The sequence below is a fragment of the Andrena cerasifolii genome, chromosome 16 (assembly GCF_050908995.1).
Source record: "Andrena cerasifolii isolate SP2316 chromosome 16, iyAndCera1_principal, whole genome shotgun sequence".
Classification (NCBI taxonomy): domain Eukaryota; kingdom Metazoa; phylum Arthropoda; class Insecta; order Hymenoptera; family Andrenidae; genus Andrena; species Andrena cerasifolii.
In genome coordinates this window covers 10,188,746-10,205,483 of record NC_135133.1, presented here as the reverse complement: position 1 = coordinate 10,205,483, position 16,738 = coordinate 10,188,746, and the positions used below count along the sequence as shown (strand labels likewise).

Below are 16,738 nucleotides of genomic sequence, written 5' to 3'. Positions count from 1 at the left end.
CAAGTTACTAAAAATATTTTTCTTCTTACAGGTTTTAACTTCGGAATATTTCGACGGAATGATGGAAACCTTGATAGTAATCACAAGAAAATAGTGACTTTATATACCTTATACTTTATTGTAACACTGTAAAGGCCTTTTATGCAAATAAAATGAAAGAAACTTGAAACAAACTGTATTATTATTCAGAAATACCTTTTACATATGCCTATCCAAATTTCAAATATCTATGGTATTTCCTTAAGAATACCATAGATTTCCTTTGTTAATAATATGACAACAAATGTTTAGTGGCCATTTCGTTCTTTTACGAAAGATTTGTGAACTTTTTATCATCCTTTCAAAATATTATTATTACTTCACAACAGTATCTTTAGGAAATCGGGTATAGCAATTAGGTTATATTTTCTGTCACTTCGAGGAGCCGACCACATAATAATCACTGTAATACCGACCTGCCGAATCGGCCAGGTCACGTGACGTGTCTACCCCCTTAACATTACCGACTCCGCTGAGTTGAACACAGTTCCCACAATTACTGTTCTTAAACGTAGAGTGCGGTTCCGTAGAATTATTTTTTTAGAAAATTAGTATTCCACTCTTAGAAGCCGAAATCCCAAAATATATAAGACCATCCTATACCTTGCCTGCGCTTGTATAGATATAAGTACACATAATTAACAATGAGTTATAAAAATCCTCGAGTATGATACTCGAATAATGCAACAGGTTCCTTCATTACTCTACACGAGAAGCAGCCAATCAGGTTCACTCCCGCCATTTTGCTACCTGTTGTTAGAGCAATGTTTGACGCGTTGTTGTGCTCCGTTTTTTTTTCACTCTGCATTCGTTGTGACACTAGACGTACTCTATCGATGCAGTTTTAAATAAGAATTACATTTTGCCATCGAGGAAGCATGCAGGAGAGTTGAATACCGAGTTCGCGTTGGGAAAAAGAGTTGATGTCTTACGTGTCATATTGAAGGGACCGCTTTGTCAAAGGAGCGTAAGTTGATCGTACAGATTCCAACGAAGATATCTTCGTTGCATTGTGAGAAATGAACACCCCTACGACCAGAGATTTCCTGCGGAGGCCCGATGGAACGCGCAGAAGATCTGCTAGACAGGCTTTAGCCGTGATCCCTGTCAACAATGCCGCGTCGTCGCCTGGTGTGTTTCTGGAAGTCTACGCGCCGCCCGCCACCTTCCATCTTCTCCCTTTAGTTTCAATTCACGTATTTCAGGGGAGGCCGCTTCCACCGAAATAAACGCGATGGACAACTTTCTGAATAGTCGACACGGCTCTGATTCTTGGAGCCCAGCACCCAGCCCCGACGAGCTGGTGATACAGAAGCGTGGACGCCGCTCCAAGACCATAGTTTGGTCGCCTGACCTCGATACATGCAAAAGAAATAGTCTATTTAGGTAAGAGGACGTTTACTCCACCTTTGCAATTGGTAACGAATAGCGAAACAGGTGTCTAATCTCCTTTTCTGTTCCGTTAAAAGAGAAGATGTAACTACGTGTTTTACAGTTTAAGTTCTAGAGATCGTACACCGGTGAAGAGCCCTTCCAAGAAGAGCATGGTACTGAGAAGCACACCTAGGAAAAGACTATCTCTCGGTGACAGTAACGATTCTCAATTCACGACACCAGAGAAAAAGAAAAAGCCGCTGAACTCATTGGCTAGTAAATCGGATATATATTTCCATGGGAATTTAGTAAACGGCTTGCGAGGTCTCAGCCACGAACAGCTGGTGCAGATGATTATGGATCTGGTGTCGATGCAAGAAGACGGTGCTCTCTCCGAGGGCGAAAAATTGCGCAGCGTACTGTTGAGAAAGCTACCAGTGGCTGATATACAACCATTCATCGATATCTTAAATAAGTTGAAACAAAACATTTTTGCTAGCACATCTAATTCGGACGATTCGACGCATAATTGTGCATATATTCATTTAGATGCCTTCCAGGTGCAGCAACACTTCATACGCATTTGTGTGCCTTTTCATTTCAAGTTCTGCTTGCTTAATTTGTGCCTAATACTGCGTTGATTTCGTACAGAAAGCCATTACAGACCACGGAAAGAGACTGGTAGAGTCGCAGCACTGGATGTCGGTAATGCATTACGTGTATGCTGCGTGGAGCGTTACGAAGCAACTACCAGCCCGTGAAAGTCAGAGCCAAGTTGTTCGCAATCTGGCGCGTAAATGTTTTAACAATTTGACGCACCTCTGTCTACAAGCTTTGAAAAGGGGAAACTTCATGGGCACCATGTTAGACATGTTCGCTGACAGGTAGCTAAAAAGAGGCGAAGAATGTCACGTTTTATTTAGGATAATATTATATTTATTTATTTATTGTTTTTTCCTGTGTTCAAACAGGATGGCCTTTCAAAGCTTTACTTTATTCGCTTAATATATCTTTTCCCTCTTCTCTCTTCTCCCTCTCTTTTTCGGGTCCCAGCAACAGCAGCGCACCGGGGAAAGGTGTTTTTTTTTTCTCTCTCCCCGGTCTCCCATCTTTCCCCAGTACACCGCCTCGTGATGCTTAACTTCGGTGATCTAATGAAAACCGGTGTTTTCCATCACGGCCATCGCCGCTGGTTAATATTATATTCGGTGCAATAAATTTGTTCCAGGCTTGATGCAATGGTCTCGGACTGTGAAGACATAAAGGTTTGCCTGCAGTTGATAAATGAAGCGAGAAACAACGAAGCATAAGCTTTCTGCATCGTTGAATATTAAATGAGGCCATACTTGTTACTAGTGTTAACATATATATCTATATACATATATATTTTTAATATATACGCAGATTTTAATTCCGATATATTACGGTGCGAAGATCCGGCAGAGGTCTTAACAGTTCTCACTGTTGGATTAACTATATTTTTTTACCCCGATCGTTGTGTAACTCACCCTTCAATTACACTATGAGATTTGTACGGAATGGTATTAACTTGATAGTCGTAGAAGTATTTAAGATGATATTTTTATATTATAAAACTTCAAGTATTCGCATTAGATTTAAGTTGATTCTTGCGCTTGGCAACTTTTTAAACGTCACAATTATTATTAACAATTATATCGACAAGATACATCGCTTTGGAAAGCACGCTACTAAATCCCAGTAAAAACTAACTTAATTCGGACGCGCGTATAGTTAGTTCCATTAGTTATTTATAATTCATGGTGGACGTGTTCTCTCTAATTTTATGCTATTTATACGATTTTAGTGTTATTGTTTTAATATCTCGAGTGTTTTTTACTTACCCCCTACCCACCCCTAGCCCCTCCCCCCTTTGGTGTATTTGCTGTTCGTCTGTATTATTCATGACAATAAACGATGTTTGTAACGATTTTCTATTAAAAACAATTTATTCGTCGTAATATATCATGCATCCTTACATAATATATCCATTATTACTTCTGAAAGGCACATACTTCATTTACGAGTAAACGTCAGAGGCTTTCCGAGAGGCATACGCAAACTCCAACGTACCTGTACAATTCTAACAGTACAACCGTATGCCCAGAGCCGTTCTGAACGCGGAGTTCGAATCTTCTTCATCTAGATTCTAGATAATAATTATCAATTATACAAGTCTAGTCGAGTGTGTTGGGTTGATCAACAGAGATTCCCGAGATAACGTCAAGTGTCTCACCACCCCCTTGGGATCCCTCGTTCGCGCGCGCTCACTTTCGGTCACGGACCCCGTTTCAAAGTGCGTATTGGCAAGATTACATTCCACACCCTTAGGAACATTTTCGAAATCCGAGGTCACCTGTGTCGGATTCGGAAAATTTCGCTGACGAAGAAACGCAACGATAACTGCAAACGATAATCTGACCTCACCTGAATAGGATCATTTAGGCGAGACAAATAAAATATTAAGTACGCCTACGTATACATAATTATACTGTGTTTGTGTGTGTGTTCCTGACAAACGTTCGGTCGCGCGATTCGCGTAAATAAAAGTTGTCCCTCGTGGAAGTGGAGCATCATTCAAAAAGTTTCTCGTCGGGCGCTGAAAATCGATGTACAAGTGGTAGAAGATCACTGTGATCGCATTGCAGACTTCGGAAGTGAGACTGGAAGTTATCGTCCGCGATAATACACTTTTCTTTGAAACGATTAGACTTGCGTCGCGAGTTGTAAAGAAACAGTGCGATCACTGGGAAAAAGAGGTCGTACGTCGACTTTCGGTAAGGTCTTCCGTGGCAAGCCCCGGGACGAAGAGAATTGTAAAAGAGGAACTTTTTAAGTGATCTTCACCGCGGCGCGACGCTTAAGCGACGGGGGGTTTATTAAATGTAAACGTTTCGACTGCCAACTACGCAAGTCGTCGATCTAAGGAGCGGGATTATGGGGAGGAGAAATCGTATTTTCCTTTTGTACTGTTTCGTCGAAGGAACTGGCTAACGATCGTGCAGGATAGGCAAACAATTTTTCTCGCGCAAATTAGAAACTTTTGCGTCTCCCTTGAGACACGGAGCACGCGGACTTGACGGTCCCGTAGTCCAGCAGAGCACAGAGGATAGTGTGCCCGCTTGTAGTTCTTCCCGTCAATGGGCCAAGAAGCTACTGTTCCTCGAGCTAATTAATTACATCCTAATTGTTCGTTACGCTGTGTTTTCATCGTTATTCCATCCTCCTACGCGTTCAGCGCGAGTCTGCTCCTCGCCGCTGGACGCGAAGACGATTTCTGTCGAACGTGTCGACGAGCTGACGCGCTTGCTTAAAACTCTCCGACGAGAATAACTTATGACCCATGATCCGGGCTCATTAACGATCGGCGGTTTTGTCTTATAAAACATAAAAAAAAAGAGAACTAATACATAGAATTTTCTTCCTCGCTTCGTTCGGATGAGAGAAATGGGACGCGATTAAATAAGATTAACATTGGTAATGCGGCGACGACGACGATGCATCTATGATACTTAACGAGATAAAGCTGCGAATCGAATACTGTGGTAATGACGGATCATCGGACATTACGTGTTCACGTGTCTCAGTCCACCTTCCCTGGCTGCACCCTTGGATATAACTGAAAACAATAAAATTCACAATTCCTGTCCTGTCGCTTCTACGGCGTAGGGTTCGTTCGGTCTGCAACTTACGCCAAGTAGATTCCGAGGTACGTAGCCGTCCTTGTGTCCGAGTTTGCTCCACCACCATTCCCTCTCGTTGTCATCGCCCTTCCGGAGCACAACTAGGGAATCGCCGTTCTTCAGGGTGAGCTCGTCGCTGTGCTGCGCCTCGTAGTCGAACACCGCGTACACCTGGCCGTTGTTCATTATACCGAGCTTCTCCTGAACACCTGCAACAATAAAGACCGTCGCGCATTGATTCACCGAAAGACACCAGGAACTTGAGGAACTTTCAAGTCCCCTGTAAACTTAGCTGAGCAATGCAACGATTCTATGCCAAACTACTCACTGTACAAGTACTCCGAGCAGCCGTCGAAGCCCTCCTCGTCCTCTTCGCACTTTTCTGCCGCGGTCTCGTGGTCGGAGAGAGTGGTGGCGAAGATGCAAGCCCCATGCTCAACCAGGAATCTCACCATCGACAGGTTGTTGCAGCTCGCGGCGCAGTGTAACGGAGTCCTGTAACAGAATCGATTTAATAAACATGTGAAATACAAAGAGACTATTGAGATATTTAATTCGAACCACTCCTTACCATCCGTCGCTGTCCTGAGCGTTCACATCGCAGCCGAACTCGACGAGGAACTTGACGATCTCGAGATGCCCGGCGCAAATGGCGTTGTGGAGTGCTGTGATCCCTTCGTCGTTTGCCGAGCTGGGATTTGCCACTTCCTTGGCGGTCTTCTTCACGAGCTCCAGCTCACCCTCGAGGCTGGCGTCCAGCAGAAGGGCTAGAGGGTCGAAGGAGACCCTCCTCGAGAGGTTCGCCTTCCCAGTGCTCGACTTCAGGTTCCCTTTCTTCCTCCTCATCACCTCGTTGTTCTTCCCGTCCACGTCCACTTCCGTCCTTCTGTCAGACTCCTTGTGCGACTTCACTTTATCCTCGATGTTGATCACGTTCAGGGCATCGATGATGTCCGCCTCCTCCAGCTTCTCGTTGCTGAGAACATCCTCGTTGATTATCGTGATGGGTTTCTTACAACACGCGTCCGTCGTGTCGATGATCTGCGGCTGCTGCTGTTGTTGTTGCTGCTGCTGCTGCTCCGTTTGCATCAGGTCCGCTGGAATCTCAGTCTCCGGGAAAAGAAACGCTGGTGGCATCTCAATCCGCCGGTTTATCGACACGTGGACATTCGACTTGGCGTAGCGAAGTTTCGGCTGCTCTGAGATCGGCGCCTTCTTCAGGGTCAGAGGCCTAGCCTTGATGATTTGGTGGTTGTTGAACTGCTGCGTCTCCGTGGGCGACTCTGGCGGCTCTGACGTGGGGATCGGTGGCGCGTCCTCTTCCTTCTCCACCCTGAGGAAGATTCGATTTGCAATGTTAAAAGTCACTGAGTCTTGGAGACATGGTTATTATTTAAAAGACTTCGAAGTACTGAGAAACTGAGAGAATCTATTAAGACACTTCACTCTTCTGGGTCATTAGAGCACGCTAGCTTAGACCAGCTTTTTGTACCTAAAGGTTCCAATCTCAGAATGAAGTATTCGAGTCAAGACTGTCGAATTTCAGGGTCTCGATATTTGTTCAACTCCTCCACTGCTCCGAACGAAAAGCGCGCGACGACGCGAGAGCGGTGAGAAAAGAAGGAGTTAGATATCGTCCTCGATCGATCGACGAGCTCGCGAGTACTAAGCTGTTGTCTCCGCGGCACAGCCGTCGTTCTATTTCGGTGTCTATTATTCGAGACAGGCTTCGATTCACCGGCCAAATCGATCACGGACTAATTTACATTTATAATTAACCCAGTAATCGTTCTGTCATCCTGTGCCCGAAACCTTTGCCGCCCTCTTCCACGCGACGCGATCACTCATCCCCTCGTCGATCATCTGAGTCACGATTTAAGAAGACACTTTTGTCTGCCAGTCAGCAAAACGGGAGCGCGCGATGACTCTATCGCGTGTAATATTTTAAAAATAAATAGCAACCCCTACTACAAGAGACAATTCAGAAATTACAGATCAAGCTAAGCCCTGGGAAGCCCTAACCCATGATCAGATAATGCTGAAGACGATTAAAGGCTCCACGAACCTGGGGCTCATTCCTATACTGTTCTTGCACTCGCCAATTCCATCCACAGAATTGTCAACCTTCTCGTGATGCGTGAGTCTCGGCGGAGGATTAGGCTTGCTCGGCTTAGGAGGCAGCGCGGGCTTCGTCTTGTCTTCCCCGCGTATCTCCCCCAGGCTCTTCCTCTCGTTCTCGCCCTTGAGCCTCTCGAACTCGAACGGCTTCTCCCCGGTCTTTGTCGGGATCTCAAACTTGCCGTTATGGTCGTGTTTCGTCGCCGCAGTCTGGTTGTTCTCGTACTTGGCCGACTCCTGCTTGAACTGCTGCCCCCCGGCTTCGTATTTGCCCGAGGAATCGTGCTTGAACGCGGCATTGTGCTCGTACTTCGCGGAGGGTCTCACCTCGTGCTGATCGTGCTTGCCGTATTGCTGAGTATTCTGATTGGGGTCGTACTTCGTCCCGTGGTGCTGTTCGTGCTTCACCTGACCAGCCTCGTACTTCCCCTGCTCGATCTTCGCCGCGCTGTCGTACTTGCTCGTTTGGTTTCCAGCCTGCTCGTGCTTGTTGGACTGCTCGTAGAGCTTGGTCGACTGGCTGTTGCTCTGCTCGTACTTGCCGTGCTGCTCGTACTTCCCATGCTGCTCGTACTTCATCTGATGAGGGTCGTACTTGAACACCGGGTTGGCCTCGTACCTCTGCTGCTCGTGCTTCTGCGGCAACGCGTGCTCGAACTTCTCCTGACCCTTCTCCTGGAACTTCATCTTGTCTGTCTGCTCGCCGCCAGAGGTGGGGCTGGTCAATGGCTGGTTTTGGTTGTACCTCTGTATCGGGTTACCAAAGTTTCCCCCGCTGGACGCGGTGTGGGCGTTGGATTGCTGATTGGGGGAGTTCTGGGTCTGATAGACCGTGGACGATTGGACATGCGCGGTGGGCTGGGTGGAATGCTGCTGGACACCTGGGTAGTTGTGCCTCGACGCGTACGTTTGCTCCTGGTTGGAAGCTTGATTGTTCTGCGCCGACTGGTTCGTCTGCTGCTGATTAGCGTTCTGGGTGTTCAGACCGACAAAGTTCTGCGCGTTGGCGTGCCCGCGGCCTATCAGGCTCAACGTCTGCGGCATCACCGGGTGGATCTTCGTGGAGGAGGTCTGGTAGATCTGCGATTTCACGGAGAAGCTCGGCGCCACGCTGGACACTGGCTTCTGGTGGGTTTGGAGGTTCCTGTGGTTCTGCGTTTGCGTGATGGACACCGTCGTCCCCAGGCTGGACGCCGAGGAGCCGATATTGTGCTGCTTCTGCTGAACGTTGCCATGCTGTTGCTGCTGCGTCTGGGACTGCTGCTGGTGGTGGATTCGGAGATTCTGCGACAGCCCCTCGGGGCTGAAGTTGTGGGACGAGCCGATCAAGTTATTGTTCGTGCTGTTACTGTTGTTGTTATTGTTATTATTATTGTTGTTATTGTTGTTGTTGGTGCAGGTCTGTTGGAGGTTCACCGACTGGCCGCCGACGTTCTGGTTGTGCTGCTGCTGGTTGGTGCCAAGTAGCTGCGATTGACCTGCAATCAATCGTCGTTTACGGCGTCGAGTTAGCCGAGCGTTGAGTTAAATTTATGTCGGTCGAAAGAGGATTCTATTGCGCGTACAAACCTTGAATATGCGACTGGGACTGGCTGTGGGCGATCTGATGGCCGAACTGCTGGAACGCAGTCCTCTGGCCCAGCTGGGAGGCGCTGGCCGAGTGCTGGATCTTGTTCTTGTTCACGTCATCCTCGGCAGCCTTGAAGTTCACCGTGAACTTGGTGTTGTAGGGCAGCGTCTGGTACTTGGGGTCGTTCTTGTTCAGATTGAAGTCGTTGTCGTTCGGTATGTGGGAGTAGGGCTCGATCGCGGCTATGTTCCCGGCCGGCCTGGACTTGCCCCCAGCGTTGAAGTCGAGCTTCGACTCCGTGAAACCGGTGTTCGCGTTCGCACGGTTGCCAGAGGCCAGCTGCTGGCTGAGTCGTTGGTTCAAAGCTCTCTTGCGCTGAAGACGACCCTGCAGCTGAGCTATCCTCGCGTCGATCGACGCCATCTCCGCTTGCCGTTGCGCCAGGGCCAACCGTTGCTGGGACACCACCTGGTTCTGCTGCTCGTTCATCTTGTTGCGATACTGCGACGGCAAAAGAAAATAGCTTTTACACGGTTAGCCCGGATCAAGTCTACTCGAGGGAGATTCCCTTCCGTGTGCGTTTCACTCTCTCGATGGGACTATGACTTGAGTGAAGAAATTCTCAGCCGTGGATCGACTATTCACGACTGCCAAATGAAAGGACCCAGCGCACCCAAGGAGCATGCACCTTTAAGCAGTAATTCCCATCGAGAGAGTCCGCGAAACGCTTCAACTTCAAAGCTTTCAGCTTGCCGAAATCGAACTGTCCTCTCGGAAGTGGCGAGATGCAATTTACTGGGAATGGAACCAGGAGAAGTTAGTGGCTAGCAAATTTCTATTGGAAGTGGAAGGTTCGTCGAAAGGGAAGAAAAGGGAAGGGAAGGAGCAAAGGGCTCACCATGAGCTCCCTCCTGAGCTTCTCGAGCTCGGCGCTCGCCGGTGTCGGCAAGTGTCCACCGCCCGGACCACCGACGCCACCGCCACCGACGCCTCCGGCGCCTCCACTTCCGGTTCCGGTGCCCGCTGCGTTCTGCCGACCTCGTAGCTCCTCGAGCTGTCGCGTCAGCTCCTCGACCTTCGCCACAGCTAACGAGAGTTCCTTCTCCTTCTCGTTGAACAACGCTCTTATGCAATCCAGGTCCGAGGCTGTGGGAAAAGAACGAGACAACACGTTAGAACAAAGGATAAAACTCTTCTCTGCAGGATGCTGGCGAAATCAACGGGCGAATTCTGGTTCATGGTAGGATGGTGGGCTAGAAGGAGGACACCGCTTTGAAAGGAAATCGATCGCGTGGCTTTTCATGGACGCGGAGATCTTTCGACGCGTTCCCTTTTCCCCAAGTTTCCCTCTCCCGCCACTTTTGCACCGGGGTATTCCTTCATTTGGAACCCGATATCGTTCGCGTATATTGTCTCTGGAAATAAACTGCCTTGCTGTACGATCAGCTCCGTCTTCGCCCGCGTTTGAAGCCTGAACCGGAAACTGATTCGATATCCTTCCAAAGGCAATCGAAGCCGTGAGACACGTCTACGTGAAACGGGGGAGATCGTTTGACCCGACGCGACGGAGCAATAGTTGTCGCGGATGAAACTTTCTTTTAATTATTTCCCGCCAGGCCTTTGACGTTGCCTCCCTTCTTCAACTTCTCCGTCCCGTTTTAATCTGGACAGCAGAGTTACCCTCGGCCTCCCAGCGACTCCAAGTCCGCGGCATCAGCGAAATAACAAATCACCTCCCTTTGTCCGCGGAAGTCACGGTTGTTCGCGAGAGAAGTCTCATTCCGTGGAAAAACGACAGGGTGCGGATCTGCCATCGTTTCCGATCGAGCTTCTTCTACGAAAATGACGACCGTTCCTCCTTCGCTCCCTAGGGACTCGGGCTCCGTTTCTTGCCAGGTAGCTTATCCCCTTGTTCCGCGAGGATCGTGAAATAATTCAGAGTATAATTATCCGACCACCACCGCCGTAAACTATTATCCGAGAGTTAAGCCACTTCCTCGTCGCTGGAACTTGTACTACTATGCTTCTACACCTAAATCATCCAATGCTTTAGTTCCCTTAAAACGTAAACGTTTCGAGGAACTGTCGAGCAACAAGGTAGGGAAGATTGGACTAGATCGGAGGATGATTTTCTCAGGTGATGGTCATGGATCGATCGCTCCAATGAACGAATCTCCAAGCCCGAGCGAGCCTGGAAGGCGTTTTCCGGGGAATCGAAGCGGAAAACGTCGCAACGGAACTATTCGACCGCGGTGAACTGTCTCGTTTCGATATCGCCCGACGAAGAATGGTCTCTCGAGCCCGCGAACACCACGTAAACCTGGAGAGCAATGTTCGAGAGGAGCCATTCTCTGGCCATCGTTCCCCGGAACCACGTCCCTCTGGGTTGATCTATCAGAAAGAAAATCGTTTGGCGCGAGGCACGGCGGCGGACGGCGCGGGGAAGCGTGATTCGATTGGTCTCGTCTCGTTTATTTAGCTTTAGCGCCTCGTTTCCTCTTCAGGAAGGCGACTCTTGCCACGGCTCCGCGAGCTCTTTCGTCCCTTCGCAGCGCAGCTTTAAGGGAAAGAATTTCAATGCCCTCTGTCGCAAGAATATATTGCTCAGGGCAATTGGAATGCCGCAGCAGGTTACTTTGTCAGACTTAAATGAATATCCGCGTCACCGTCGTCTGCTCCTATAAAAAGATAGCTCGAAAGCAACAAAGTCCCACGTTCACGCGGAACATTTCTGTAATTCAGATTCATGACTCTTCTTACTCGAGGCTCGAACGTTGATGCGACCAGCGGCGAAATCCCGCGACGCCGAGCCATTAGCGTGTCGCGCTTAATTCGAGGCATACCCGACAAGTCTGATTCGCAAAAGCACGACGCCAGCGGGGCTTTGACCGCCTTAACGTCATTTCCCGCGGGGCAGGGCCGGGGAAACGGGAGCCGATGACGATGGAAAACGGAGAAGAATGTGGGAGAAGGGACCTTTTGTCGCGCTGCTCTCTTCCAAGCAACGATCGGCTCCAGCCACGCCTTATTAGACTTTTCATTTTCATTTCCATCCCCGGCTCTCATCCTCTCCGTCCTCTTTTTCCTTCTCCTTTTCTGCGGCAGCGTCCTCCGCAAACCTCGGACTCGTGGATCGCGATCCTCGCCCCGAGACAAATATGACGCCGGGGTATGCGAGGTCTCTTTGAAATCGCGACCAACAGGCGAGCACCGAAACTGCATTCTTCGCCAAAGAAACGCGCGCACGGGTCGAGAGGAATCCCCCCAGCAAATTGGCACCGCAGGAAAACTCCAATTCTCCTGCCGCAGAATTATGTTCCTGTACGTTGCTCCGAAAGCTGCGATCGCCGTTGTACCACTGTCTCTGCTCGCAGCGAAGAGGAGTTAATTGATAGCCTGTGATTAATCGCGTGGAATAATGAAATATTGGTGGCTCTGACCGGAAACGACTATTTCTTAACGCCGCGCAGACTGTTCAGCTTTCGAAAAGCGAGCAAGATATAGAATATAGAGGCGCGGATGTAAGATACGACCAGGGGCAATGCTTAATTAAACGTTGCCCTTTTAATTGCTAGGATACGATTCATCGCCTCGCGGATCGTTGGGCGTTGCATCGTTTATCGAACGACACCCTGGTGACGCTGGCGACTCTTGCACCTCCGATTAAACGCGCCTCAGTGTTCGACGTTCCATTATTCGGCCGTTTCGCGACCACGGACCCGTATAATTCGGTCTATCGTTCAAACGACCAACGTTTCGTGTTTTCCCCGTCGCCTCGGGGACACAGAGGGTGTTCCACGTTACCGCTGACTCCGCGGCCAAGCTGCAAAGAGGGGTCAGGGACGCTCGCTAAAAATGTCTCCACTCTGATTTCCGCGCTATTGTTTCTTTGTAACTACACACCCCCGAAATCGAATTGTCCCCAGGCGTGGAAGCGGGGTGGCTCGCGGAGCGATCCCATTGTGCATCCTCGACGCAGCAAGCCCGCGCGGCGCGCAAATGCGGTTAACGCCGGTGAACAAATTCAGAGTCGTTTTCGAATCGATTTCCGCGATTTCACGGTCCGTTTTGCGTTATCGCGGTGCGTTTCTTTGCCGGCATTTCGCGCTCGAGGGAGCGGAGCGTTGATTACGAGCAACAAATGCGGGGAATCGAACACAGCGAATAATTAACGCTCGCTCGCCTTCTTCCGGCCCGCTGCGGGAAAGGGTCTCTATTAATCGGTTTGGGGGTTGATTTACGGTGTCATTGTGGTCACCGGCCGCCGGGTGATTATCGATTTCGCGAGCGCGGTGTATGCATATTAAATCATGCCTCGGACGCGGCGCAGCTGCTGGGCCCTTCCGGAATAAACGGCCCCCACGCCGTCGTAATTCCAGATACGAGCCAATTAGACCGTCGAGAAGTGGCCGTTTCGTGCTCGTCGACGGCCGGAGCCTAGTTCCTCGCCACTCGAGGAGGCTTCTCGCTTTTTTCGGCAAAGGAGAGAAAAAGTGGAGGAAAAGCGAGGCCCCTCCTGCGATCGAACGTATTTAGCAGGAGTGAAGGGGGTTGCTTTCATTAAGAGGCTGCCGGGAAGGTGTTCCGTAGGGTAATATCGCGAGGGAACGAGATTAAATGGAATTTTTCGGGCAGAGGGGAGATGTATGGCGCGGCTAGGTGATAACGAAGAAGGGTCAAGTGGTTAAGGGTCAAGGGGCTAATGAAGAGGGTTGGTGATGCGTAGAAGGAGGGAGAAGAGGGTGTATTAGTGTATTAGAGAGGGGATGGTAGGGGCGAAGAGTCAAGGGAACTTGTAAAAAGAAAAGGAGACAAAAGAATAGCCTTTCAAATTCGAAACACCCCCTTGCACCCTAGCAGGAAACTTTCTAGGGCTAAAGAAAACTTTGCAAGCCCCGCGGAGTTTCTGGAAGCAACTACCGTTCCACAGAAGTCTCGAATCTTTCTCTGGAAAAAAGCTGCTGTATCTGTCTGGCATCCAAGCGAAGCTTCTAATAGGGCCGCACCCCCTGGCATCTTTAAACTCCGCGGGCAACCGATCTTCCCGCGAGCCTCCGAGTTTAACTACGAGTTCGAGGCGAGGAGTCGCGAACCTTCTTAAAAATCGCTCAATTATTCACAGGCGCGATCGATCAAGCAGCTAAAATTACCATCCAGCAGTGGATCGCGAGGTGTTCGCTAAAATTAACCGGTCGCGGATGCCGAGGAGCGGGCGCGGGCCGAGCACACGCTCCGACTCCATAATCTCCTAGAGGATGATGTATCGTCGCGGCACGCTATTGTCCGATGACCTAGAATCCCATTATCGAATTCTGGGTATCTATAGACGACTGCTGGATTGTTGGATGCAGAGCCGCTCAGACGCGATCTCGTTCGTCGCGACCTGTCACGCTTCCGAGACTCGATACGCCTCCGTCCGCCGCTGTCGCTGACACCGCGTTTTACACGTCTACGCCTGGCATATGGATCCTTTTGGCACACGACCGCGGAAACTGGCTTTTCACTTTTTCATAATTCACCCTCGAGTGATCGCGGGTCGAGCACCCTGCTCCTCTCTTGTTTTCAAAGCCACGTTGGGAGTTGCAGGATTCCGAATATTTCTCCGCCCTAGTACCTTTCTGCGTAATGCTGTTCTTCTTTCAGTCTGATAGTCGTTTAATACGTTTCACAGGAATACTCGCATCTCTCGGGTGACAAGGATAGGTGCGATTGCTGCAGGGTTAAGAATTTCTGCTCGGCGAGCCTCTGGACTTCCTCTTCGGCCTCTCCTTCGGTTCCTGTTCTAGTAAAGGCGGATTCACACATTGTCGTCAGTGTGTGTGTTAAAAATTAAATAGTATCGTTTCCCGGTTTTGGAAGGCCGCAGGTCACTGACACTGACAGAACTGATATACTTTGCCGGTCGGACAAGAGGACTATTTTCATGATTTTTTTTTAACTAATGTACGGATTTTAATGTTTTTTTTAAAATATTTATTATTTCTTACTGTATAGAATCGTATTTTTCATATTTCCAAAATATGTAAAGAAAAAGTTCTGAATTTTCGATGTTTTTTGTGGATGGAATAAAAACTTTTTTCGATACCTGGATGATCCTAGTCAACTTTATGCGTACACCTCTATAGGACATAGTCATTCCATTTTTATCATTTTAGGACCACTATAATGCTAAGGAGGGCTTCCACAGAGGGCCTCTGTTCTTCTCACTAGGGCACAAACATTGCGATTTAAATCCACACATTTGTAATTATATTTTAGAAATATTAAAAACATTAAAATCGGTGCATTAGTTCTTGAAAAAAAATTCATGAAAATCGGCAAAGTAGAATGGACCCTTTAATAATCGCAGCGAAACAGAAAGCTCGTGACAGTGGTCGTCACCGTTCGTCAAACCAGCAACAGTTTCGAGACAGCGCCTGTACGACTTCGAAAAGCACTTTTTCCACGTCGATCGTAAAACCGTGAATAAAACCGAGGCGTTCGAAGGAATCAGATACCGAGTGAAGGGGTAGGGTGGTACTCCGTGGAACAACGCGAAACTTGGGAGGACGAAGAGGAGGGCCTGCTCCGTCGTGAATACGAAATCTCCAGATGGAAAACTCGTATATCGGCGAACCCAAGCGTCCTCGCAAAGTTTCCCCGCGTGTTCCCGTGGAAGGAGCGGGTCCTCCGCGCTCTCAGCTGCCGGTGGAGGAATCTCCGAGCGCTCGAAAGCCGTCAACTCGACCGAGATGGTTACAACGAAAAACCTGCATTCCCGCCTCCCCGGAGAAATCGTTGTTTTACTTCCCTCTCGAGCGAACTCCTGCAACCGCGCGATCGAACTTCGTGGGCAATAACGATTTCCTCGATTCAATTTCGATGACCGATCGCTGCTAGGGAGCCTGCCAAAGGCTACGCTTTCCAACGCGACTTTCAACTTTCTTCTTCCTCCGAGGGCGTCACATTGTTCGTCGCTCGGAAACCAGTGGTTTTCAGATGGAATTAGAAAAGTTTTCCTTACAGGAGTCTGCCACAACTGCTTCCAAGCGGTTTAGAAGGCATTAATCGTAGGTCAAAGGAAGTTTCCAACCCTTTCAACCTCGAAATCTGGATCACTGTGTACAATGGGCGGTTGATACCGTGTTGGTACAGAATATAAAATCCCCTTCGATTTTATCTCCTCTGGGGCAGGCCCACCTCGCCCCCTCAGTCACCCTGAGCCTCCATTTCCCGCGGAAACGAGATTTCCCGATCGGGAGAGCCTACGAAGCAGCCACGCGGGATCCAAGATGAGGCGCCGAGAAGAAAAGGGTCCTGGAAACGCTACGCTTCGCGTATGGAGACACTGTCTCGAGGATCTTCTCTTCTTTGACTTGCAGATCTCGGAGCAGCTCGATATACGATCGAGCACAGTCGATCCTAATGTAATCCTTGAACCACTCGCGTTAGAAGAATTTCCTTCTCCTTCTCAACGGAGCAAAGGCTGCATACGGATCGCGCTATTCTAATTCCTCGTCTGTTCCCCATTTGCCTCTGGCGTGCAAGCATTGCCTGGCAATGCTCGATCATGCTCGTAGAGATCTCGCGATCGGAAGGGGGTCACGGCTGCGTTAACCCAGTTCGAGGGATTTAGCCAGCGCGTGCGAAGGAAGCTGGAAACGTGGTTACTGGACGTCCTCCCAGGAACGATATTTTCCTCGGGCATTGTGCGCGGCCAGCAGAAATGCCCTGAGAGCGGCGGACCGAGGTGACTCGGCGGGAGTAACGCGTGCGAGCCGATAATTGCAAGGCTGCCGCGCGTAATCGCTAATTGGCGACGGATATGCAACCGCGGAGCTTTGGGATAGATATTCGCCCTCCAACTTTTTTTTCCCCTCCACTGAGCGAAATTAAAAATACAGCGTTCGCTCGTTAGAGGCGCAATTAAAAGAAGACGAAGACGAAGCAGAGAGGC

General features: G+C 49.3%; 2 protein-coding genes across 7 annotated transcripts in view; one reads left to right on the top strand and one right to left on the bottom strand.

Annotated features, from left to right (window-relative positions):
• The first annotated feature begins 687 nt into the window (after positions 1-687).
• Positions 688-2,824, top strand: LOC143377754 (uncharacterized). Its single transcript, XM_076829419.1, has 5 exons — positions 688-1,170; positions 1,245-1,425; positions 1,535-1,973; positions 2,065-2,297; positions 2,642-2,824. Exons 1-5 carry the CDS (start codon positions 1,059-1,061, stop codon positions 2,721-2,723), a joined length of 1,047 nt encoding a protein of 348 aa, XP_076685534.1. The 5' UTR covers positions 688-1,058; the 3' UTR covers positions 2,724-2,824.
• A 544-nt stretch (positions 2,825-3,368) lies between these two features.
• The window catches only part of LOC143377749 (uncharacterized), an 88,706-nt gene continuing 75,336 nt past the window's right edge, over positions 3,369-16,738 (bottom strand). For all 6 annotated transcript variants that reach the window (XM_076829407.1, XM_076829409.1, XM_076829404.1 and 3 more), the window contains 7 exons: positions 9,701-9,948; positions 8,802-9,303; positions 7,180-8,710; positions 5,686-6,447; positions 5,443-5,609; positions 5,124-5,323; positions 3,369-5,050 (listed from right to left, as the gene is read on the bottom strand). In XM_076829407.1, the coding sequence (XP_076685522.1) occupies positions 5,015-5,050; positions 5,124-5,323; positions 5,443-5,609; positions 5,686-6,447; positions 7,180-8,710; positions 8,802-9,303; positions 9,701-9,948 (3,446 nt within the window). In that variant the 3' untranslated portion in view covers positions 3,369-5,014. The remainder of the gene's footprint in view (positions 5,051-5,123; positions 5,324-5,442; positions 5,610-5,685; positions 6,448-7,179; positions 8,711-8,801; positions 9,304-9,700; positions 9,949-16,738) is intronic.

Bases quoted from the DNA above. Each gene is read 5' to 3' on its own strand.
- LOC143377754 (XM_076829419.1), top strand. From the start codon at position 1,059: ATGAACACCCCTACGACCAGAGATTTCCTGCGGAGGCCCGATGGAACG. The intron at 1,171-1,244 runs GTGTGTTTCTGG...CACGTATTTCAG, and splicing joins CAATGCCGCGTCGTCGCCTG to GGGAGGCCGCTTCCACCGAA. The intron at 1,974-2,064 runs GTGCAGCAACAC...GATTTCGTACAG, and splicing joins TTCATTTAGATGCCTTCCAG to AAAGCCATTACAGACCACGG.